At 32.9% G+C, this 26,102-nt stretch overlaps 1 protein-coding gene across 14 annotated transcripts in view; it reads left to right on the forward strand.

Annotated features, from left to right (window-relative positions):
- Window positions 1–26,102, forward strand: part of KCNT2 (potassium sodium-activated channel subfamily T member 2) — a 440,948-nt gene that overhangs the window by 320,200 nt on the left and 94,646 nt on the right. For 12 of the 14 annotated variants that reach the window (XR_009210825.1, XR_009210826.1, XR_009210827.1 and 9 more), the window contains 4 exons: window positions 3,501–3,714; window positions 6,294–6,399; window positions 12,409–12,581; window positions 23,164–23,298. Coding sequence is in view for 11 of the 14 variants with exons in the window: in XM_058430744.1 (XP_058286727.1) it covers window positions 3,501–3,714; window positions 6,294–6,399; window positions 12,409–12,581; window positions 23,164–23,298 (628 nt within the window). In the remaining 3 variants the exon portion in view is untranslated. Of the gene's footprint in view, window positions 1–3,500; window positions 3,715–6,293; window positions 6,400–12,408; window positions 12,582–19,649; window positions 19,722–23,163; window positions 23,299–26,102 lie in introns of all 14 variants that reach the window. The other 2 variants (XM_032136834.2, XM_058430743.1) reach the window with 2 other exon arrangements.

Here is a 26,102-nt window from a genome sequence, read left to right on the forward strand (position 1 = left end):
TTCTCCAGGAACAGTAAAAGGGCCCTTGTGCCTCAAACACAGTGAATTCTAGAAGAGTAGTAGGAGACGAGGAGGAACAGGTAGAAAGAGGCCAGATCCTGTTGGGCTTATTTAAGTCCATATGAGGATTGCAGCTTCTACTCCCAGTGAAGTGGGAATTATTGCAAGGCTTTATGCAGAGCCATTGACCTGATCTTACCTATGCTGAGTGCTCAACTCAGGCTGCTGTTGAGAATAGATGGTTTGGAGCCAGGATCAGACTATTTTCAAGTGGAAGTGGTAAGAAGGAGAAAATTCTGTTTGTACTTTGAGGATAATCAGGATTCCTTAAAAAATGAAATTGAACTGTGAGAAAAAGAGAAGTGTGAAGAAACATAAGGTTTTTGGATTAAGCAACTGGAGAAAGGGAATGGCCATAAATTGAGAAGAAAGGCTAGGGGAAATGCAGGTTTTTGGGGGGTGCAGGGAAGATAAAGAGTATTTTGGAACACCTTGAAGATGTCTAACAGAAGTTATATGTAAGAGTCTAGATTTCAGGAGAGAGAGAGAGATAGGCTGAAAAAGTAAATTTTTTATTTCTGATCTTATGTACTGTATTTAAAGCCATAAGACTGAATGAAGTCATTGAGGAAATGAATACAGGCAGGAAAAAATAAAAGACAAAGAACAGACCTCTGCAGTATACTAAGATTACGTATTAGGGGGATGAGAAGAAACCAGCAAAGGAGACCAAAGAGGAGCTACTGGCAGGCTAGTAGGAAAACCCAATGAGTGTGGTGTCCTGGAATCAAAGTGAGCTAAGTGCATCAAGACAACACCATGGTAAGCCATGTCAAATGTTACTGATAGGTCATTACATAAGGACTGAGAAGTGTCAATTGACTTTAGCAATGCAATGATCATTGTTCACCCTCATAAGAGCTGTTTCAATGGAGTGGTGGTGGACAGTGCTAGATTGGACTGCGTTTAGGAAAGAACGGTAGAAGATAAATTAGAAGCAGTAGCTCTGGACAGTTCTTAAAATGTCTGACTGCAAAACGGAGAAAAGAAATGGATTTGTAGCTTGTGTTGAAAGTACAAGCAAGTAAGTAAGTCAGAGAGATTGAGGGTTTGTATAATAGACGGTATATAATTATAGGCCATGGAACTTAATTTAAGCAAGGAAGTGAAAAGATGTATTTTGGTTAAAAAAGACTGAAAGGAGAATGGATTAATCGATTCTAATTCCAGTGAAAATCAAGAGAGAAAGAGCTGGAAAGCCAAGGTACAGGTGTCAAAGAGTGAGATGCCAGAAGGAGAGATGATATGCATCAAGTAATAATTACAAAAGCTAAGGTGTGGCCATGAGAGTGAATGACTGAAGAGTGATAGTAGAAAAAGCCATTACTAGAGAAGAGGACAAGGAGTTGAGTCTGGAATGTTGGAAGGATCATCTATGTGTATGGTGAAACTTCCAAAAATCAGGACAGACAATGTGGAGAGACTATTAATGATGCCCGAGTATATTCAGTTGTATAGGTATAGATATGGGGAACATGGAGAGTTTAACTTAAGCAGAGTTCTATTTTGTCAAGAGGATGGAATGAAGCAAAAATGTATCAAGGGATCAAGGGGTATATGGAAGAAAATAATCATAACGCTTAAACATGGAATTTAAGATAGGTAAGAAGAGAAGAGAGAGCAACAAGGGAATGAGAGAGACAAACTCTTGTATCATCAGTAGAATTGAAGTTCCAGCATGGTAAAATCATAGCTAATGTTAGGAAATCAGGGAGAATGACCTGAACAAACAAGAAATAGTGGTGATCAAAGGGTGAATGCATAAAAATGTGTGCAACATTATTTTTATTGGTTATAACAAGGTCTAAAAAATCACTATGGAAGTGAAGGGCTGAGATAAGGTAAAAATTTCTTCAGTTCATGATATTATAATGAGGAAGAAGGTTGGAAGGTCAGAGGTTTGAGGAAAGTAGAATTTTAAATAGTCATGTGCTGCATAAAGACAATTCAGTCAATGATGCACGGCATATACAATGGTGGTCCCATAAGATCGTAATACCATGTTTTTACTGTACCTTTTCTATACTGAGATTACCATTGTGTTAGAATTGACTACACCATTCAGTACAGTAACATGCTGTACAGATTTGTAGTCTAGGGGCAGTAGGCTATACCTATACCATATAGCAGTAGGCTATACCATATAGCCTATGTACCATATAGCCTAGGATAGTAGGCTACCTCATCTAGGTTTGTCTAAGTATGATGTTTGAATATCTAAGAAATCACCAAATGGTAGATTTCTCAGAACATATCCCCCTTTTTAAGCAATGCATGACTGTAATTGTTTCAAAGAATGGGACAAAGCAAAGACTAACAACTTTTAGAAGGATGACCAGGTGCCACTGAGTGCATAAATGAAATGAGTAATTATGAAATATGATGTCATTCATCGTTATTTTCTCCAGAAGGAGAGGAACCTCAATTTTTCATAAATGGATATTAAAATTAATTTTTAAATTTCAATAAGATTCACAAAAGTAATTGCTTCTTCCGCCTTCTATTACTTGAGTGCCTCAAGTATTCAATAACCTTAAGCCACTTGGGCTTGGGCTTGCCATTCTTACTGCCTCCAGGTACTTCCATGACTTGTGTGTTCCTTATTGTATTTCAGGTCAAAAATCAAATGTCTTAACTTCACAGTGGACTTCTTTCCTATCAAATAAAAATTCTATTCCTCTCTCTGCATGCTACTGATCATTATCTACAATTATCCGTTTATTTGTCTACTTGCTACATACATCTTGTAGAAACTTTGTCTTCTCTACAGATCTCAAGTACCTGGAACAGTGCTCCCCATATGTGGCACTCAGTAAATATTCATTTTGATACACAATAAGTATAACATATTAGTAGTTCTGATATTTTAAAAAGTGGTCACAAATCAATTACAAAAATATAGCTCAATAGAAAAGAGAAGGGCGCTTGAACCTGGGAGGAGGAGTTTGCAGTGAGCCGAGATTGTGCCACTGCACTCCAGCCTGGAGGACAGAGCGAGACTCTGTCTTAAAAAAAAAAAAAAAGAAAGAAAGAAAAGAAAAAGCAAAGGGGGGAAAGACATAATGAAAAATTCGCAAAATGGACATGGTCAACAACAAAAGAATAAATTTTAAATAAATATATAAATTGAAACATCAGGGTATGCTTTTTCACTTTAAGTTTCTATATACTTCAGGATTTTACAAATCTTATGTTTTGTGCTATAGAACAACACTCTGCAAATACACTTTTGTGCAAATAGAGATTTTCTTGTTCAGGAAAATGCCTGCGTGCAAAAGAAATATTTAGCTATCAGAACTAAACATACACCACAGGCATAAATATATGCTCTCTCTATATATATTTATTATGTTCATTATATTTCATATTTCATTTAACCTTCAACACTAGTGATCAATATGGCAAACGCCTTGATAAATTTTCATATTTTATTGTTTTAGGTACTGTGGCTATAGACTTGCAAGATACAAGCTGTAGATCAGCAAGTGGCCCTACCCTGTCTCTTCCTACAGAGGGAAGCAAAGAAATAAGAAGACCTAGCATTGCTCCTGTTTTAGAGGTTGCAGATACATCATCGATTCAAACATGTGATCTTCTAAGTGACCAATCAGAAGATGAAACTACACCAGATGAAGAAATTTCTTCAAACTTAGAGTATGTTCAGATACTCTAAGGTGTAAGATTACTGGGTTTTGTGCTAATGTCCTTAAGTATTTTCTTTAGGTACCTTCCCAATAGGTAAGGAGCTAATGATCTTTCGTTCTAAACATTCTAGAATCATTCCTATATGCTTCTACCAAAACACAGTGCTAGTAGCCAGTATCTCTTTTGACTGCAGAGCATTATAAGCCCTCAAGTTTCTGGCTTCAACATATATTTCCAATCTCATTTTGCTGTTAATTATCTTTTATCATCAAAGAAAAAAAAATCAGTGTTCCCAAGATATAAACTTCATTTTCATAATTGTATGGTTTTTATAGTATATTGTACTTTATACTTTGAATTTACCTTATTGCACATCCATATTGAAGTTCAATCAATTATTCAATGAAATGAAAATACAGCCCCCTCCATTAAGCTTTCCTTATCTCAGTGTTCAGCATTTTCATACACTATGCATTAATTATTTTAAATGTGTGAATAAAAGGAGTACCGTTTCCCTTTTCTAGGCTTCCATAATAATAGAGCACCAATCTATATAGTGTTAATCACATTGTAGCTTGCAGTAGAGTTTGTTTACATGTCTTATTCCACATATTAAATTGTCATTCTTCAAGAAAACACAGCAGTCCACAGCCTTGACTGTGGAGTACTAAGGACATTGTTTGCCATGCCAGTTCCACTTTATATTGGTTGTGTACAAGTGACTTTAATTAAAAAAAAAAAAAAGAAAACTTGCGGCTGGGCAAGGTGGCTCACACCTGTAATCCCAGCACTTTGGAAGGCCGAGATGGCAGGATCATTTGAGGTCACAAGTTTGAGACAAGCCTGACCAACATGGTGTGGGTGGTCTCAAACTTTACTAAAAATATAAAAATTAGCTAGAAGTGGTGGCGTGCGCCTGCAATCCTACCTACTTGGAAGGCTGAGACAGGAGAATCACTTGAACACAGGAGGTGGAGGTTGCAGTAAGCCAAGATCCTGCCACTGCAGTCCAGCCAGGGCGACAGAGTGAGACGCTGTCTTAAAAAAAAAAAACAACTAGCGTATAATTTATTTACCTGTAAACTTAGTGTAATTACTACTTCAGAAAGCTATGCGGTGATTAATTGAGATAATGAAGAAAAAGTGCTTATACCAAAACAATGTTTTGTGCAGAGTAAGCATTCAATTAGTATTAATTACTGTTAGTCGTAGTACGGGTAGTAGTGGCATTGGTAACATAATTTCTAACATTTCTTCCAGTGTCTTTCATAAAATGTAAATTCAAGTAATGTTGAACTAAGAAGAACTTCAATATCATTGAAGCTTGAAAATATTCTTTGTTTTAATTTCTTACACTTAAAAAAAATATTGTAAGAAAGGTTGATGCACCCACAAAACCAAATCTACTCTTCAAAGAAATTAATGGTCAAAGTCCTCAAATATACTTGGAATCTAGGATGGGAACAGGGATAGATTTGGCAACCAGTGTCTTCACAGGAAACAGTGTTTTGCAGGGCGATTGAAATTCTTTCTTTACACTTCTTAAAAAATTGAGAGGTAAAATATTTTTTTTACTTCTAGAAAAATGAAAGAGATGCTCAGTAATTGTAGAGATTATCAACTTCTAAATTTATAAAATTTTACCCTATAATTTTATCTCTTAGCCAATGAAGTTTATTTCCTGAAAACACTGATTTGCATCTCTTCTTTAAGATAAAATAGTTTTAACTAGGTCGGAAATTTTATGGCTTAGCAGGTAAATTTGTTAAAATCAAACACTTTCTTATTGGATAAGGGAATATTATTTTCACTAAATTTTACTTTATTGCCTAATTTTCATTTATGCTGCTACGTTTTAGAAGTTTCATTCTGAAAGTCAGTATAGCCGAAATATGTAGTTAGCTGTTTTTTAAAAGTCAGCAAGCTAAATGTCTCTGATAATGTTTTAAGTATGATTCCAACAAAAACTATGTTTTTAACCAATTAGCTCAATTATTTGTTCCGTTTCGGTTATGTAGTTATGACTAATGAATATTGATAGAGCAAATCATAGTAATGCATTTTGCTTTAAATGTATTGTGTAAAAATTAACATTACTATTTATTTTTTAAAAATGAAAATCTTCAAAGCTGTGAGTTAACAAACTTTTTCTAGATAGGAACAACCAGTAAATATTTCAGGCTTTTTGACCCCTGTTGCAACTACTAACTCTGTTACCAAAGCACAAAAACACCTATACACAATACATACATGAATGAGTGTGGCTGAATTACAAAAAAAGCTTTATTTATAGATACTGAAATTTGAACTTCATATAATTTTTGCATGACATGAAATACTAATTTGATTTTTTCCAACCATTTAAAAATACAGAAACAACCCTCAGCTTGCAAAACCATGTGGTGGGCCATATTTGATCCTGGGGCCACAGTTTGCCTACCTCTCCTCTTAACTACCTCTTTATCAAAATATAATTGCAACACAGAGGTATTGATTATAATGTTATTAAAACAGAGGAACATGGTCGTAACTTAATTTCTCAAATTTGCATGCCTTATCCATGGGTAATATTTTGTATTGTTTTACAGGTATGCTAAAGGTTACCCACCTTATTCTCCATATATAGGAAGTTCACCCACTTTTTGTCATCTCCTTCATGAAAAAGTACCATTTTGCTGCTTAAGATTAGACAAGGTAAGTACTTGTTGCTGCTTTTTTGTTCACAAAATAAAATTATGGCATTTTATAATTATATAATTTAAGTAATTTGTACAGCATTTTGATTACAATATGTTTAAGGGATATTGGTATTATCTTTTCCAATGTAAATTTATATAAAGTGGTCAGTTTTACTTTTTTAACTGCACAAATGATTACCCAAATGCTTTAGTCTTCTACTAAATTAGCCTACTGGATCTGCTAGTCATGTTGTTAAAGAGGAAAATATGGTACCAAATCTCATCCCTATGAACCCTCAACAACCAAAGTCTCCAAAAATCACTTTGGCCAAATGTGCATTATTTATTTTACCATTATTACTTTTTATCTCATTATGGAATCGCTTGACATGACGGGAAGAGTAAGTCCATGTGTTAGACACAAAGATTCATTTATGACTAAAGTGAAAGCTCATATTAGAGTCTTGCCTAATATTTCCTTTCTCGAAGTTTTACTGTCATTCTTGGATGTCCAAGAGAAGCTGTCCAAAAGATAAAAATTCTAAGAATGCTAGAGTTTTTATCTTTTTTCACAGTACAACCATTGGGCTTGACTGGTATGAGTTTATTCTCTTGAAGAATAACAACACTGATAAAAGGAAGAACCTTATATTCGCTGCCCCTAGAGATTCAGATCTGCCACTGATTCTAGCTAGGGATTTTTTCTTTTACATTAAGTTTTGAAGTTACAGTTAAAATCTCAGCTCTCCACTTATAAGTCATGTAATTTGGGCAACTAATGTCACCAAGTTTCAATTTCCTCATCCGTAAGATGGATATTATTTTAATATGAACCTCATAAGGCTCTTACAGGGATTATATAATTTAGTGCATGTTTAATAAAGTGCAAGAAACTTAATAACTGAGTTGGTGCTTAATATATTCTTACTATTATTTTTATATGATAAATATTATAAATTTTGACTATTACTGTCACTCTTGAGGAAGAAGATTTACAGAACATTTGAAAATTCCTGCCTTTATTTCTCTGAAGTTGCTTTGAGAATCTTTGCCATTACTCTGAAATATTCATGTGGGCCCATTGAGATGCACGATTCTGTCCCTCAAGACCAAATATACATATATTGCTTTCATTCAAATGAGATTCTGTCCCTCAAGATCGAATATATATATATATTGGTCTCATTCAAATATATATATACACATTTATAGTTATATATAATTTATATTTTATTTTTATATAATTTATATTATATTATATATAATTTATATTGTATTTATATATAAATTATATTATATATAATTTATATTATATATACAAATACACATATATGTATTTGTATATATATACACACATATATGTTGTGTATATGTGTATATATATGTGTATATGTATACAACATATATATATGTATTGGTCTTGAAGAACAGAATTATCCATCTCAGTGGGCCCAGATGAATATATATATACACACACATATATATATATACACATATATGTGTATATGCACATATGTACATAAATACATATATACATATATATACACATATACATATATATGCATGTATGTGTGTGTATATATATATGTATATATATATATGCAGTCCTTATTATTTTAATATCATGAAGCACTTGATATTTCTGGCCAGCTATGTATTTTCAGTAACATTAATAAATCCTAAATTTCAAGGCCCTTCCCCCACATTGACTCCTTTTAAGACTAATATTATTTATAATATTTTTGTTATTTTCTTTATGGATAAATCTTAAAATAATATGTGCTTCAGTCACCACAAAACCAGGATTCACTTCTGGTTTTTATTTCTTTAAATGCACAGTTAAAGTAGAAAAATATATTAGGAGACAAAAAAGTGGAAATAATTTATCTCCAAACAGGGATCCCAATCTAACTGAAAGGCTAAACTTTCAGAGAACAGGATTGATGGAGGCAGAATAAGAGGATCTTTTAACATCAAAGGACTATGAACTGTCTCTTTACCATATCAATGAAGCAAAATTTCTGGGTGTTGCTGATTGGCTAGTGATACCTGGAATTATTGGTTATTTAGGTGGCATTAGACTGATAGAAGGTAGTCTGCTATGTAAATGAGCACCCACTTTGGGATTATAGGAACAGTATGGGATTATGCAGCTGACTGTACTGTGTCTGTGAAGTGTGTGAGTTGGGATCGCGTTATCCAATTTATTCTGTGTCAGTATCGGTGGGGCTGGTGTCCTGGTCAGTGTTCATGAACACTAAATTCTCTGTTCTCTGATCTTTGTTTGCCTATTAATTGAGCTGTTTCTAAATCTCCTTAGGGAAAGTTATTTTTTCCTTTGTTTATCTCATAAATATTGACATTCTCGATGATCCAAACATCAGCTCAACACTATTCTTGTTGCATTCATGATCTCTTTCTGAGTGACTTTATTTCTTTATATTACTTCAGATTCTGCGTATAATTCTCCAAGCACCCTTTCAATAAAGACTTGTTGCCCTTGTTCATTACCATTTCCTTTGTTCTCTATTCTTTCTTATACCTTAGAATTTCCTTCTGGATTCATTTTCCTGCTTCCTAGATTACTACCTTTAGAAATTCTGTTAAGGATGGCCGTTCTAACTGGTGTGAGATGGTATCTCATTGTGGTTTTGATTTGCATTTCTCTGATAGCCAGTGATGATGAGCATTTTTTCATGTGTTTTTTGGCTGCATAAATGTCTTCTTTTGAGAAGTGTCTGTTCATGTCCTTTGCCCACTTTTTGATGGGGTTGTTTGTTTTTTTCTTGTAAATTTGTTTGAGTTCATTGTAGATTCTGGATATTAGCCCTTTGTCAGATGAGTAGGTTGCAAAAATTTTCTCCCATTCTGTAGGTTGCCTGTTCACTCTGATGGTAGTTTCTTTTGCTGTGCAGAAGCTCTTTAGTTTAATTAGATCCCATTTGTCAATTTTGGCTTTTGTTGCCATTGCTTTTGGTGTTTTAGACATGAAGTCCTTGCCCACGCCTATGTCCTGAATGGTATTGCCTAGGTTTTCTTATAGGGTTTTAATGGTTTTAGGTCTAACATTTAAGTCTTTAATCCATCTTGAATTAATTTTTGTATAAGGTGTAAGGAAGGGATCCAGTTTCAGCTTTCTCCATATGGCTAGCCAGTTTTCCCAGCACCATTTATTAAATAGGGAATCCTTTCCACATTTCTTGTTTTTGTCAGGTTTGTCAAAGATCAGATAGTTGTAGATATGCGGCATTATTTCTGAGGGCTCTGTTCCGTTCCATTGATCTATGTCTCTGTTGTGGTACCAGTACCATGCTGTTTTGGTTACTGTAGCCTTGTAGTATAGTTTGAAGTCAGGTAGCGTGATGCCTCCAGCTTTGTTCTTTTGGCTTAGGATTGACTTGGCGATGAGGGCTCTTTTATGGCCATCATTAAAAAGTCAGGAAACAACAGGTGCTGGAGAGGATGTGGAGAAATAGGAACACTTTTACACTGTTGGTGGGACTGTAAACTAGTTCAACCATTGTGGAGGTCAGTGTGGTGATTCCTCAGGGTTCTAGAACTAGAAATACCATTTGACCCAGCCATCCCATTGCTGGGTATATACCCAAAGGACTATAAATCATGCTGCTATAAAGACCCATGCACACATATGTTTATTGCGTCACTATTCACAATAGCAAAGACTTGGAACCAACCCGAATGTCCAACAACAATAGACTGGATTAAGAAAATGTGGCACATATACACCATGGAATACTATGCAGCCATAAAAAATAATGAGTTCATGTCCTTTGTAGGGACATGGATGAAACTGGAAAACATCATTCTCAGTCAACTATCGCAAGGACAAAAAAACCAAACACCGCATGTTCTCACTCATAGGTGGGAATTGAACAATGAGAACTCATGGACACAGGAAGGGGAACATCACACTTCGGGGACTATTGTGGGGTGGGGGTAGGGGGGAGGGACAGCATTAGGAGATATACCTAATGCTAAATGACGAGTTAATGGGTGCAGCAAAACAACATGGCACATGGATACATATGTAACAAACCTGCACATTGTGCACATGTACCCTAAAACCTAAAGTATAATAATAAAAAATAAAAAATAAATAAAAAAAAGAAATTCTGTTAAGGAGATTCTATTGGTGGAGAATCCTTTTAATTATGGTTTCCCTTTAAATGTTCTTATTTTGCTCTCATTCTTCAAAATGGTTTACTTTGTGTCCAAGTCCAGGCTATTAGTTTAGTTTTACTTTCTTTTTTTTTTCTTTTAGCACTTTAAGGACTTTACTTACTGCCTTCTGTGCTCCAAATAATAGCTGAAAAGTCAGCTACCCTTCCAATTGTTTTTTTCCTGTAGATGTGGCTCTTTTCTCTGTGCCTGCTTTTCAGATTTTCTCATTTGGTTTTTCATCACATCTCAAAAACTCTCAATCAATATTTACTTGAATAAGTTTTCTTTCTGATTCTCTCTTAGCTCTTTTTCAGATATTCTGATTAAATAAATGTTAGATATTCTCACGATAGCTTCCCAGGTTTAATTTTTTTCACCCTAGGTTCTGTTTCTTTTCTTCTCTGCCTTTCATTTTGGTTTCTATATTCCATTCTGTCCTGCACGTGATCCCTTTGGCTGAATCTTATGTGTAATTTAAATAATCTTTTGAGTTACACTCTTTAGTTTGAGAAGATACAGAGAAATAGATTTAGATATTATTTTTAACATCTACCTGCTAGATGTTATTTTAAATAGCCTCTTGTTCTTTCCTCAGGCTTTAAAAACTTTGTTTTAGTTCTTTAAACATGTTAAATGTGCTCATTTTATATTCTGAATTTAATCACAAAATTCGTAGTCTTTGTTGGTCTAGTTATCTTGTTACGATTATTTCTGTTTACTCATGGTGCCTTGTTTTCACCAGTGTTTTGTAATTTTTTTATTCAAGAATAATAGCAAAGAATATTCCAGAGATGTCTGAGCATGGTGGCTCATGCCTGTAATCCCAGCATTTGGGGAGGCTGAGGTGGGTGGATTGCTTGAGCCCAGGACCCCGTATCTACAAAAATACAAAAACATTAGTCGTACGTGCTGGTGCCCACCTGTAGTCCCAGCTACTCGGGAGGCTGAGGTGGGAGAATCACCTGAGACTGGAAATTTCAGGTTTCAGTGAGCAATGATTGCGCCACTGCACTCCAGCCTGGGCGACAGGAGTGAGGCCCTGTCTCAAAAAAAAAAAAAAAAAAAAAAAAAAAGATCAGAATATTCCAGAGGTGATAAATGTTCCAGAGAATTAACTAATCTCAACCCACATAAATAAGAAATGCACATAAAGACATATAAAGGTAAAATAGCAGAACATCAAAACAGTTCTCCATGCAGATAATTTAGCTGAAAATAATATTGGGTTAACAATGCTAATTCTGTCAAATTCTAGACTCCGTGAAATAGCAAAATGCCCTTAGCCCAACGATGAGTTTTGGTAATGCTTTGTTCTTGTTTTTGTTGGTGTTATTGGGTATTTTGCTTTAGAGTATTTGAATCATTATCTTGCCAGCTCAACTATGCATGTAGACAGGGGTTTTTTGTTTTTTGTTTTTTCACTGTTTTCTTTTCTTCATCGCTTTAAGCATTCGGTACTAGGAATGTTCCTGAAGCTACGTAATTATGATATTACTATATTTCTGGAAATGAAAGTCAGAGAAAATTAATTTGTAAAAGTGTATACCTGGATGTCTTCTAGCAGCAAGATTTAGTTTACGATAGAACAAGCACGCACACAAAATGTTGGCTCTTTCAACATCAGGCTACAAACCTGCAATTCATTTTCCTTGTCCATGCACACTTTTATTTCTTACTGCAGATTGCAGAAATGCACACAGAAAAATGTAACTATTTTCAAATTTATTAGAAAATAAGGATTTACGTGGTTCGATTAATTTTACATTTTCATATAGCTTAAATTCTCTCCAAATTTTAATGGAGTATCAAAATGGCATTCCAATGTATACTTTTTCTTCTCTAGAGTTGCCAGCATAACTACTATGAGGATGCAAAAGCCTATGGATTCAAAAATAAACTAATTATAGTTGCAGCTGAAACAGCTGGAAATGGATTATATAACTTTATTGTTCCTCTCAGGGCATATTATAGACCAAAGAAAGAACTTAATCCCATAGTACTGCTATTGGATAATCCGTAAGTATATTTTAAGATACACAAACAAGATAAACTGTTTTTAATAGTATATTAATGTATATAAAAAATAATTGCCTGTAATATGCTGGTAGTATTTTAAATCAGATACATTATGGTACATGATTCATTGGGAGATATATTCTGTGCTGTGATACAAAATATATCATTGAATATGATTATGTTTCATAAATCCTACTTAAAACTGGGATATTCTGAGAATTTTATTTGAAACTGTTTTGCAAGTGGTCATCTACTCATAATACCACAGGAAACAGGCCACTGAAATAATTACTGCAATTTTCCTTAAATTAATCAACTAGCCTGACAAATCTCTGCCAAAACTGGACAATTTTTTTTTGTCTTTCTAAAGAACCATTAATTATCAGAGAAGCATTTACTGATCCATTTTTATATGTTATAACACAAGGCATCATCAGAGGTTATTATGATTGGACCACTGTTAAACCATACATTCTATGACATAATAGAAGTAATGCTTTACCATGTGCATTTATTTTGAAAATATTGGATTGGTTTACTTTTGTTAAATAGGACTACTTAAGCAATTCAAAATTCTTATGCAAATATAAATATAGGTCACTGAATGAGACAGTCAAAGCCATTTTATTCTAAAATTATAATATCCGTCTCTGTGACTGGAAATTAGTAGCAGGTGGCCTTTAGATTACTACCATATTTTAGGATTCTCTCACTCTCCTCATCCATTCCAATGTGATGCAAATGTCAAGATGAACTATTAATAAATGAGGCCAAATTCTGTTGCCTTGTCTCTGCATTTCAAAATTATCAAAGTTTTTCATAAGAGATATATCTCCCCAATACATTATAACTTTATAGTGTTGTTTATTCTCACTATACCAATATCAAAATACTTATTGATGCAACTTTCTTAGAATTATCATTATAAGAATAATCAACTCCAAAAATTTATCACACTTGTAGAGTTTTCATTTGAAGAATTTTCAGATATGATTACTCAATGTCTTTTTCTATACTTCTTTGGCATCTAAGGAAAGCTGAGGCATATTTAGGGTAAATGAAGGGGAACAGAAACTTGGACCAAATTTCAGAAGAAATAAAAGTTTGTTAAAACAAATTTTAGAACAATCAAAGTTGCGTTGTGGGATGGCTATGGCAATACAGTGGTTGTAAATCACTTCTTTCAAACATAATCTTAATTCTGAAGCATCTCTGGTAGGAAGCTCCAAGGAATTGGCTGAGCTGCCACAGGAGAGATGCCTAACTGTGTGAGTTCAAATGTGTCAGCTTTTGGCTTCTGTTGCTTATGATGAGTCCATTGTCCTGAAAGTGGAAGTTAAGACAACGGCATTTGCAAACATTACCTTAGAGTAGCTATATGTTGTATGGCTTGGATCAAACTGGATCAATTCAGGTACCAGGTTACAGACAGGAAGTTAGGAAGTGGATTGAGAAAAAAGTGGAACTGTGCTTACAGCATCTTTCTGATAGGACTAAGGACAAAACTGTATGTTCCTCCTCTTCACATAATTTCAAGATAAAGTTTCTTGTCCTGATGTGTAAACCTCCCTACCAAAAATCAGTCTCTTCATATTTGGGACTGGAGTTCACTCTATGAACAGAGATTGACTCCTCATTTTCAATCTTCAGTCTTGCTAGGTAACCTTATTTCAAATCTCTTAAGTCTCCATTTTCACCATCACACAGGTGACAGGAGCTAAGAAGTGTTTTACTTGTATGTTTTATGTAGATTTTAGAGTAGCTATAACCAAATCAATCCCTTTCTGTTTGGTTTTGAATAAACAGGTTACAAAAATGTCTGATTACTGAATGATTGATTGATTTGTATATTAGGATTATAAAATCAATTCTGTGATTGTTCAAGGAATGAAGGCTGTATACCCTTCAGATAGTTATTCATCTGAATAAGACCATAAAGATTATTCAATAAAGTTAATATTATTTACCTCCATCCTCTGTTCATAATTATAATGACTATTTACTACATCAGTCATCATACTACACACTTTATTTTACATTTTAGTTGCACAAGTCACATATTTACATTACAGTGATGATTTAGTCTTAGAGAGATGTGCCAAGCAGTTTAAAATCTCAAATTACGATGTAAACATTTAAATAAACCTAAAGCTATGTGAGGTGGCTACAACACTGTCTCTTATTTTAAGAGGATGTAAAAGAGACATAGAGAAGGTAAATGACCTTTTTCATGGCCAGTTCTTGAATTAGACCTTTCTATGAAATTTCTGTTTTATTTTTCTTTCAACTTACAGGGTTTTGATATATGAAAAAAATACATGTTGTTTGCTCATTCTTTTTGAAGTCAAGAATATATCTTAACTTTGGCTTATTTTTGCATTAAAAGTTCCCTTTGCCTTCCTAATGGCTTACATTTGGGAATCCAACAATCCACATTATATTGTTATTAAATAATTATTGTAGGGTTTGACTTTATTTCAAAGGGTTAGGTTGAAATTTCATGCTGTAAAATCTATTAGCTTTCTGTGTTCTTCCCGAAAGTAGTGTCGAATATTCTTATTTGTTGTCCTCTGTTCCTTTGGTTAAGAATGAGGAAACTAAAACTAAACACCAATTAACGATGTTCCAGGAAGTTTTATGCAATTCTTTTTTTTTTTTTTTTTAACAAGGAGATGCCTGTTGCTCTGAAATGGAGAGCATTTTGCAATCTATCCTACAATATTACAAAAAAAATGAGGCTTTCTTCTTTACAATATTTCCATGTTACAGGAATTCCTACAATGATGATGGCACACACTTCTAGAATTATTAGTTAGTTCTGAGGGTTTGACTTTAAATTCACATGAGTACGGCTGAAAATAGTATTCAGTACGTGGCTATTTTAAAAAATTAGTTGAAACGCCTATTAATTCAATATAACAGAAATAAATAATAGCAGATGTAATAAGCTTGGAATTTTAAAATGTAAATTAAATTTATAATATTCATACACATAATATGCCAAAATAAGTGTTCACAATGTTTTCGAATATAAACCTTTCTAGATCTCAAATGGTAATTAAATAAAACTCAGTCATATTGAAAAGCATCTTTCAGTTGGTACTGGTTCATTAGAGCTGGTGTCAGTTCTGATTGGCTGGCCATCTGTTTTGTTTGGTCTGTTGTGCCATACTGATTTTAAATATTTTGATTACCACCCCAACCTTAAAGGTCATCTAGTCGTTTTTAACATCATCTCATGTGAAAGATAGAAAAGCAAGTCAAAAGCTAGAATATATTATCCAAAGCTACATAAAGATGAAGTGAAAGATCCAGGCTTTTGCTCTTAATATTTATCAAGGTCTTGTTCACACTATCCATTTATTAAATCAATCTTCTTTCTACATATGGTGCCAAGTAAACTTCAGCTTATTTTAAAAGTAATGATAAAATCCCTGATGTCAGTGTTCTTATTTTTAAAATTCAAACTTTAGATTTATTCAGATCTGAGATAAGTTCTAAATTTATGCTCTTGATAGGTCTGTTAAATGTTACTGAGTCTTTTTAAGCCACATTTTTCTGATTTGTAAAATGGTTAAAACATTTATCTTAAAAAGCTATTGTGAGATGATGTAGATAATATATATAAAATCCTAGGGCAATATCTGATTCATAAAAGGAAGATAAGAAACATCATTTTTTTCTTCTGCCAGTCAAGAAAATAACATTGTCACTATTCAAACTGATGGACGGATTTATATGAAAACCCAATTAATAAAAAAGGACACTTATTTAAGTAGCTAAAATTAAACTACTTTCATATTGTCTAGCAAGGAATAAACTACTTAAAAGTGGAATTAGGAAATGTTAACAAAATAAACTGTGCTCATAAAAGCATGCTATACTCATTTCTTGATCTTGAAATAAAGAAATTAATTTTTTATTGTTATTAGTGAAATGGGAACAAAGTAATGGTCTTGAATTTTACAAATTCATACAAATTTACAAACCTTTTTTACTTCCTGTCACTGACTAATATTTGGATGGCAACTTTTGCTATGAGAATTTCTATAAGAATATGAGGCTTTTGGCTCATAAGTCATCGTCTTTTCTAATAGAATTACAGTTAAGACTCATTAATGAATGTGCTCATTTTTCTTCTGTTTACTAACATCAGTTACTTTTTGTGTTTGTTGAATTTTTATTTTGTTTATTACCAGTTAGTTTCAGCCTGTGTTGTTTTGTTTTGTTTCAATTCATGTATATTTATTCTTCCCTGGATCTATTTTTTGTCATGTTTACCTTTTTAATTGATTATCAAATACTTCTTTATATATTAAGCAACTGTGGTCTACAAATTTTGTATAAGTAACAATTTTTCGACATTTATTTCTTATTAATCTGTTTGTAATGAGCTATATAGTTAAATCTGTCAATCATTGTCACCACTTTTCCTTAATGTAATTCCTAACGTAAATAAACCTTCTCTGTTTAGCAGTCAGATTTTTAAAAATGCATACATTTTATTCTACTGCATAATTTTTTAAATATAAAACTCTTCATCGGTACTTTGGGGACATAATGTAGGAAAAGGACATCTAGTTTTAGGAATGTTTTATGTTTTTGTTTAATGTTTTTCAATAATAATGCTTCCCAATGTAAAGGTTGTGCTTGCCAATTAGCTGCCTCCCAATGATTAAAAAATTGTTTTATTATGAGCCTATAATATCATTTATGTTACTCAATTACTAAGCAGGTCGGTGCCATGAACACTGTTGACAATGTATTTAGGTGAGCTGGCATAATACATGTAAATGCAGAATTTATTCATTCTTTATGTTTCAGATTTCCTTTTAAGCCACCTTTTTTCAATAGCTGTAGTAGATGAATCTATCTATTATACAGAATTAAATTTTGCAAAGAATACAGCATAGTAGACCACTTACCTTAGATATCTTTCATCAGGATTATATATTTAGCAGGGTTCAGGTGACTTCATTTACCTTGTAACATAGCTGAATTCATGTAAGGATGAACCATGCTACCACAATACAGATGTTAAAGCAATTTCCAAGGATTTGGCACATTGCTTGTCCATTGTAAGTACATATTTGTGGTAGAATTGCATGTGACTGAAATTCATGAGTTTCTTAAAGCATAACAATGATTAAATTTGATGGTCAGTTAGCTTTTATATTCTCTGCTAGACAAAGCAACAAAATAGAAAGGCCTTATCTTCATTTTTAACTCTAGTAGAAGGGTTGGCATAAAATCAAGACTTACTTTGTCCACAGTAACCTCAAGACACAGGCGAAGGGATTTTTCAGATCACCACAACAGCTCAGTATTGCCCCACTCTTGTGGTACCTGCATCCTCCTATGTGCTTCTCCAATTACAAGACAGGGTGAGAGAGATGTGGAGGGTTTTGAAACAGCAATTAAAATAGCCCTGCTAATTTTAAGAAGCAGGGCAGTGCCTAGAAAGAGTATAACTAGAAATCTCTACCATAAGGCACTATCAGAGACTGCTACTGGAGTGTATATTTGGTTATAATATTTGTTGAAAACATATATCAGGATCTTTAAAACTGTTTATAGGCCGTGATCCACTAATATCCCTTCTATAAATGTTTTGGGATAATGATAAAAAAAAATCAATGCTTAAAAAAAAAGAAGAAAAGAAAGTCCTCGGAAGATGTGAATACTAGTGTTAAATACAATAGCAAGGTACTGCAAAGAATTGATAACTGCAGTATTTCACAGCAAAAAGTGAAAATAACTTACAAAATAAGTAACTAAGATTTTAAGAATGAATTGTGGTACATTCGTAAGATGTAATAATATTGGGTCATTTTAATGACTACAAAGAAAATTAATGATAGGAGAAATTTAATCAAAATTAAAATAATGGTATTCTTTACAAGTTTTTTTTTTCTTTAAATGTTTTGCTGTATTGAGCGTTCTTTTTCTTTGGAGTGTAAAGAGCTAGAAGGATGACCAACAGGAGAGAAATAAGTCAGGGAGAGAACAAAAAGTTCATCTAGCCAGGGAGGCTTGTAGGTACTATAGTTTTCTTGGCCTAGAATTTTCTTCTCCTCCTCATATGCTGAACAAACTCCTACTAATCCTTTAACATTCAAATTAAATATCAGCTCTGTGAAATGTTCCTCAATTCTGCCTCCTAAATATAACATATTGTTTGTTTTTACAGATTAAAATATGTAATAGAATTTTATGATTTTGTACATGAATTTTTAAAATTCTGTATTTCTTACAAGTTAACAGGATATTCTTTGCATATGCCTGAATGCATTAAAATGTCTATTAAATAAAATGTTTGGATACATATATGCTGAGTGAATAGATACATGAAGGAATTAATAACTTTGTGAAATGAATACAATAGATTAAGCAATTTCTAAGGAAGCTTTCCGGTTTATGGTTCTTTCCTCAAATATGTATATAAGTAAAGATTTCAGTCATAAATGTTTCCTCAATAATATATATTGAGTATATCAATAAATTAAAAAATGCATTACTTTCATTATAATTTTATATAATACATATTTTGCATGAGCATATATACTATATTTATTTGACATACTGATATATTATATAGGGCATGTTGTGATTATACATATATCCCTTAGAGAAAGTAGTTCTTAATAGACATGCTTAATAGTTTCTCACTAATAGGCATTAGTATCCGTTGCTTTAGATCATCTAAAAAAATGCATTTGTTTTTTATTTTACAAGGCCTCCTCTGCATGGATAACTTTTAAATTTATTTATAAGATTTCTTAGTCATAATTAAGAATATCAATTCTGTATTTTTGTAGAATTATGTCATAATGTTTCTGATTTTGAAAGCCGAAATACAACTTGTTTTTATAATTCTGAGGGCATTTTATGATTCATAACAAGTGCAAATGACATTTTCTAGTTAAGAAAAAAAAAATCACTGAAAATTAATTTTGTCAGCAGTGTTGAGTTTTGGAAATGCAAACTAAGTCAACTTACTTCCTTTCCCTAGAAGTGCTGCCACTGTTGTGACATTGTGTTTCATTTTGTAACCCATCTACTACTTAGGCCAGATATGCATTTTCTGGATGCAATCTGTTGGTTTCCAATGGTTTACTACATGGTGGGCTCTATTGACAAGTAGGTGACAAAATCTTTGGCACACTAACTAGTGTAGTGTCCTGTGGTTTGTCATGTGCTGTGCCTTGTTACTGCATGATGAGTGTAATTTGCCGTGTCAGTATTGCGAATATGATATATTTTGCATGTAGAGCTTATGTTCTCGTGTCATACATCTTGTATTAAACTTTCTAAGTAGTAATCTATTGTTGAATTAAAACAAATCTTGCTGCATGTCAATTTTGTCAGTTTTGCTCAGTTTCTAATGCTGTTCTAGTTTTGTGTCATCTATAACAACATTATTACTATTGACATAGTGGTAGAGAAAACTAAAATTGCAATATTGTGATGCATTGATAGCATTACGATAACTTCTGGAAACTGAAATAATTTAGAAATGCTCATTTTAACTTAGATTTATAAATTGGAGCAGTTCCTTTAGAGTTTACTTTGGTCACATATCAGCGTTTATAATTTCTAAAATATTTGTTAATTAAAAGGTCATGTGTTTAATACATTAGTAATTAAATACAAATTCTTATACATGTTTTATGGTGACATTAAAAATATATACAAAAATAAAAGATCAAAAAGCTAATATACTTGAAAAAATATATGTTACTTTTCCACTTCTAAAAAATGTCAGCCAGAGCCTTCAAAATAAAATGCTAAAATTTACCAATTGAGAACTTTAACGCCTACATTTTATCCTGTAGATGTTGAAGAAAACAAAGTTTTATAACTTTGAAAGTATTTAGTGCTGTGGATACGTTAAAGGTCAACCAGTCTAAAATATGTTTAGCCTCCATTCTACATTAATATAATTTACATCATCAGTTATGATAATACTAACCAAGTAAATAAACTGTAGTTAGATGTACTAAAGTTACTATTTAAATCTACACATGTTTTATAAACAGTCATCTTTTTTGAAATCTTTTGAGGCAATAGTGTTCTGTTAAAATTTATTAGAAAAACAGTATATCTAAAAGCTAAAGAATAAACGTCCCATATACCTTTTCTGATGTAAACTATGAAGTGGATTCTTCCTCTGTAAAAGTATTTATGGTGAGAGAATAAATAATTGAAAGGATCAAATTCCTAGGGACAGAAATGAAACAGAATTGGCTACAAATTGATAATTGTTGGTCTGGAGACAGTTATGTTCATCTAACAATTCTCTTTTGCTTGTGTTTGAAATCTTTCTTTAAAAATACCTTTTTGAATGAATTAAAACACATTCATGAACACTTCTTTACACTTAGATATTTCACATTCTAGTCCTTGCAAAGAGGGGTCTTAGGGATAGAAAGGGAGGCTTTGCCAATTAGCCCTATAACTTGTTTTCCATCTGGATTGACTGTCTTGTGCTGCCATCTGCTGGCCATACTGTGTAAAGCAGCCATGCTGAGGGAAAAATAAGACAATGGCCTTGCAGAAATTGTGATGGACAGAAGATATAAGAATAACTTGGCAGCCTACTTTAAAAAAAATTAAGTACAGTAGTAAATAGAAAAATAATAATATAATCTTAAAACATAAAAAATTAAAAAGCTTCTACATGGTTGAAAAATATTATTCCAAATCTATTTTCTATATAGATTTAAATTCATACATAATGATAATTTGCCAAGGTTATAAGTAAACTATAACAGCTAGTATTTTTGAGACTGGAATTAACCGATACATGTGGGTATAGGTAACAGTTAGCTATTTAGCACAGGTACTCTCAAAGTGAAGTTTTGGTCAAGTGTTCACTTCAACGTCATTGAATTATTGATGATTAAATATTCATTTTTCCTATCTTCACTTCTATGCATATATACTTATCCAGTCACTCTTATCCTCGACTGCCCTATCCTTTCCTTTTCCTATATAGGTAATTATAATGGAGATATTTTATTAATGAGGAAAAAAGATTGTGAAAGCTGAAATATGAGAAAGTGATGTAAAATTATGATAAGGTGGTGTGAAGACATATGACTTAAGCGTCATTTTGATGGTCCATAAGGGCCGTAACACATTCATTTTCCATCTAATTCTTTCTTTTTTAATGTACTTTAATAAATTAAGAAAAATTATGATAAATTTCCTGAATAAAAGAAAGACCCAAGTATCCCTAGGCATTTAAACTTGAAGGTCATCATAGTGGTTGGATGTTATGGTCCTGGCCCCTCTTATCATAGGAAATTTATTTGGAATAACATTCTGTTTCCACAGTTTTAGCCATAAAATCTCTGCCACAGACCATTGTTCCTGATTCAAGCGAAATATTTTTTCTGGACTACTCCTGGGGATCTTGGACTCAAGGCTTTGGTAATACCCTCTCGCCTAATAACAGAGTAAGAAATCCTGCCTCCCGCCTTCCCATAAAAGGAAAATAATTCCCTCTAACGTGACATGGCTAACTCAACCAATCATGCACTTGGAAAAGATCCTCAGGGACTTCACTCTTCAATTTAAAAACCTAAGAGAAGCTACTGCTCTTTAAGCTTTAAACATCCTATTATAAATCAGAAGATACGGAAATCAATTAACCTATCTTTTCTTATCTGTCTTCAATCAACTCTGTACCTAGAACATTCTTGTACTCATTCAAGTTTAGTCTCCATTATCCAATTCAGTTCTACTTTTCTAGTTTGCATGAAGCAGAGGCAATGAGAATAACGGTTCCCTGTTTCAGCTTTAACGGTAAACATTTTCTTTTAATTCATTGGGAGAATGATAGGTAAGATTTTTTTTTTTTTTTGTCAGTGATAGGGAAGAAGACTGACTCTATTTTAGCTCACAGGTATGTGTTTCCCAGTTTAGCAATTACTTCATCCAGCCAAAGAAATCAGGTTATTCAATCACTTGCTCAAAAACTTAGGCTGGCTAAACAATAGGCTTGCATACAACAGAATTTGTATATTTTATATGCTCTTGGTTGTGTACAACCAATCTATAGCACACAGGTCTTACATAAAGGAATAATAAACATTTAAAAACAAACATTTCATAGTTTTATGTTTTTTCATTAGGCTTGACCATCTAAATTAACATAGCACTTATTTATTCCTCTCTTACCAAAATTACTTTAGAAGTAAAAAAATGTAAATGTGTCTTTGAAGTAGTATGTTAACTGCAAAAACAAATTTCTAACGTGCTCTATTTTATTGCAAAATGGATGTATTCCATATTTCATGTATATAATTAATAAAAATTATTAAAGAAAATATTTTAACACACATATTTTGAAACAGTTGAGATCTAATGAAATGTAAAGTACCCAAAATAAAAATTATTTCATATTAGTAGATAATATTGTATCATAATTCCCATTAATAGCTACCTGTGCACACTCTGTAAAAGCCACCTCTAAAGGCAACTTATATAAGCACAGGGGATAGTGCTAGACTTTAGCACTGAATATAGCATTGTGATTTATTTAATGTTTGTTTTTCTCTGTTGATTTTTATCAAAGCCTAGATGACTTACTCAGGTGTGGAGTGACCTTTGCTGCTAATATGGTGGTTGTGGATAAAGAGAGCACCATGAGTGCCGAGGAAGACTACATGGCAGATGCCAAAACCATTGTGAACGTGCAGACACTCTTCAGGTAAGTGGCTGAATCATCCAACCTTGCCACTTACTTTGTGCTAAACATTGGTAAAATATTTGACACTGACTCTGTGAGAAATTAACATGAGACACACTAACTTTATGTTCATTTATTCATTTTTTCATAAAGTAAATGATTATTGAGCACGACTGGCACTGCATAAAGTTAAATTTTTAACACCAATCAGTAATGCTTCTCATAAAATAAATTGAATGATATATCTGTTTTCTCAGATAGTTTAACAGTAGCAAATTCTTGAAAATCATGTGTACTAGTAGTCATGAGTTTTGACAAGCAGCCCATGTTCTTGTATTATGCCTAGCAGTGACCAAATATTTGCATTTACATACTGAATAACTAGGACTGAAAGACTGCACAACTGTGAACAGGTGATTTACCCATGTTAGGAGCAAAGTCATGACATCATTTTCACTATTTTCCTGTCTTTTATTAATTAAATGTACCCATTGAATTTAATTCATTGAATTTAATTTAATAGGGATATGAATCCCCATTTTGGTTGTCTTTGGGTAAGAGTAAACAATCCTGATCAGAGAAAGATCCATGCTATAAATAAAGTCAAACTCGTCTGTCATTCAAGGCATCTGTTTCACTTGGGACAATTCTCCCTGAAATCATATGAAAATTTATATATCAAAAAGACCATTTTTTAAGTTATATGAGTTTTGCAGAAGCCTGAAGAAAATGTGTGAGCTACCAAATTACAGAGGTAAACGAAACAATCTCAACTTTCTCATCATCCATGTTCACTCCACTTTCATACTTTCATATTGTAGCAAAGCATATATTGAGGTTAATTATTTTGCCTTCTAGTTTGAGTTCAAAATTCAAAGGAGAGAGCTTAGATGTGTGTCTGTGTTAAGTTGCCTATTTTTAGTATGATCTTCGGCAAATTACTTTTCTTCTCTACATCTCAATATATTAATCACAATATTATTAAAGATTTAGAAATATGCAGTGCCTTACTTAGCACATGCCTGGTCATTTTTAATTACTTAATAAATATTAGCTATTAATATTACTAGCAGTATAATTATCACTTCCATGTGGCACAGCGGAAAAGCCACTGACCTTGGGCTATACAGCAGCAAACTTTATCTGGCACAACGTATATCCTAGAGGCTCCAGCTCACAGTCAGTAACTCTGTGACCTTCCTAACCTCATTAAGATTCAGTTTTTCTCATCTATAAAATGCTGCAGAAAATAACCCACCTTGCAGTGTTAATATAAAGATTAGAGATCGGTTATTTAAAGAATCTGTCATAGCACCTGGAAAATCTACACTGAATTTGCATAAGAACCTCTTGTTCCAGAAGAAGAAATACACACTTTAAAGTTATTATAATGCAGCAGTTCGTTTAGAATATAGCTAAGTAGTTAACTAGTGAGCTGTATTAAACAGTACATTTTTAAAAGACACTATATAGAGCTTGTTTAAAATATTACAGATATATAAACATATTTTCTCTCTAGACAGTATAAAAGAAAATTATAGGGTAGAAAATTAAGTAAAGGATGAGATTTATAGCCAGTGAGTAGGGTAAAAATCATACTTTTTGATTCCATGCTTGGCAAAAGCTAATTATATAAAAGAGGATCCTAGGTCTTTTTAATTAAACATGTTATTTAAACTTTCAATTTGCCATGAATTTTATTTCTATTGTGACATTTCTATTGATCTTTTATTATATATTCTCTGGATGAATTTTTTTGATTCCAATGTAATAATAAATCCCCATCTTACTGAGAGGTTCAAAGGCCGTAGTTAGTAATTTAAAACAAATTAACTCACCATAGTAATTATGGACAGATACACACATGGCAACTAATTGTGCAAAGGCTATGTTACTCTGAGTGCCTAGCTGAAGATGTGATTACCACTTGTTGAATGAATGGATGAATGAATGAATTAATTAATAACTTCGGATACCTTAACTATTAGGCTTACCTGTCTTGAGCAGTATATTTTAAAAATTATATAGTTTTTATGGTATATATAGTGATCTAGACCGAATAGTTTTGAGCAGAATTTTTCAAAAGAACTATTAGAAACCCAAATTGCAAAGAAATTACCTCTGTTCTTTCCTTTCTTATGCCCTATTATGACATTACTATTATTTCTCTATGTATATAACAGTATTTTTAGGAAAAAAAATATGAAACTTTTTTTGTGTTGTATGTTAAGCTGCTAATCTGTGTGTGCTAAGCTAGGCTAGTTTTACATGATAAAAAAGTAAGACAGACATTTATAGGTTTCTATGATATAAGAAGTATCACTTATGCGGATAAATGACCAAAATTACGCAGACTTGGGAGTTGCATTTTATAGATGTAGTTAATTATCATCCTCCAGATCACTCTTCTGCATTCCTTGGAGATTTTAGTTCCTGATTTACTATGACTCTTGCCAACCCTGATGATCATAATTATTGATGATTTCAACAATCTTACATAGATGATCCTTTGAATATATGACCTTCACCACCCATTCTCATGGTCATAGCCTAAACCTTGAACTATGAATAATTTTACACTCCACATTCTCAGTTTCTAGCATTCAACACTCTGAGTAGTGCTACTTATTTTCTATCTAATTTCTTCTAATATTCCCAACTCTTAATAGTCCTTTGACCACACTGGAACCTGTCATCCACTGATCCTAATACCTTTTTACTTACCCTAGTCACCTGAGGACTTTTTCCCTTCCTTACCCAGATTCAGGTCTATGATCAATCACGATAATCACTGCTGCACTGAAACCCTCAATGGATAATTACTG

Source organism: Hylobates moloch, unplaced genomic scaffold (genome assembly GCF_009828535.3).
Source record: "Hylobates moloch isolate HMO894 unplaced genomic scaffold, HMol_V3 SCAFFOLD_18, whole genome shotgun sequence".
NCBI lineage: Eukaryota > Metazoa > Chordata > Mammalia > Primates > Hylobatidae > Hylobates > Hylobates moloch.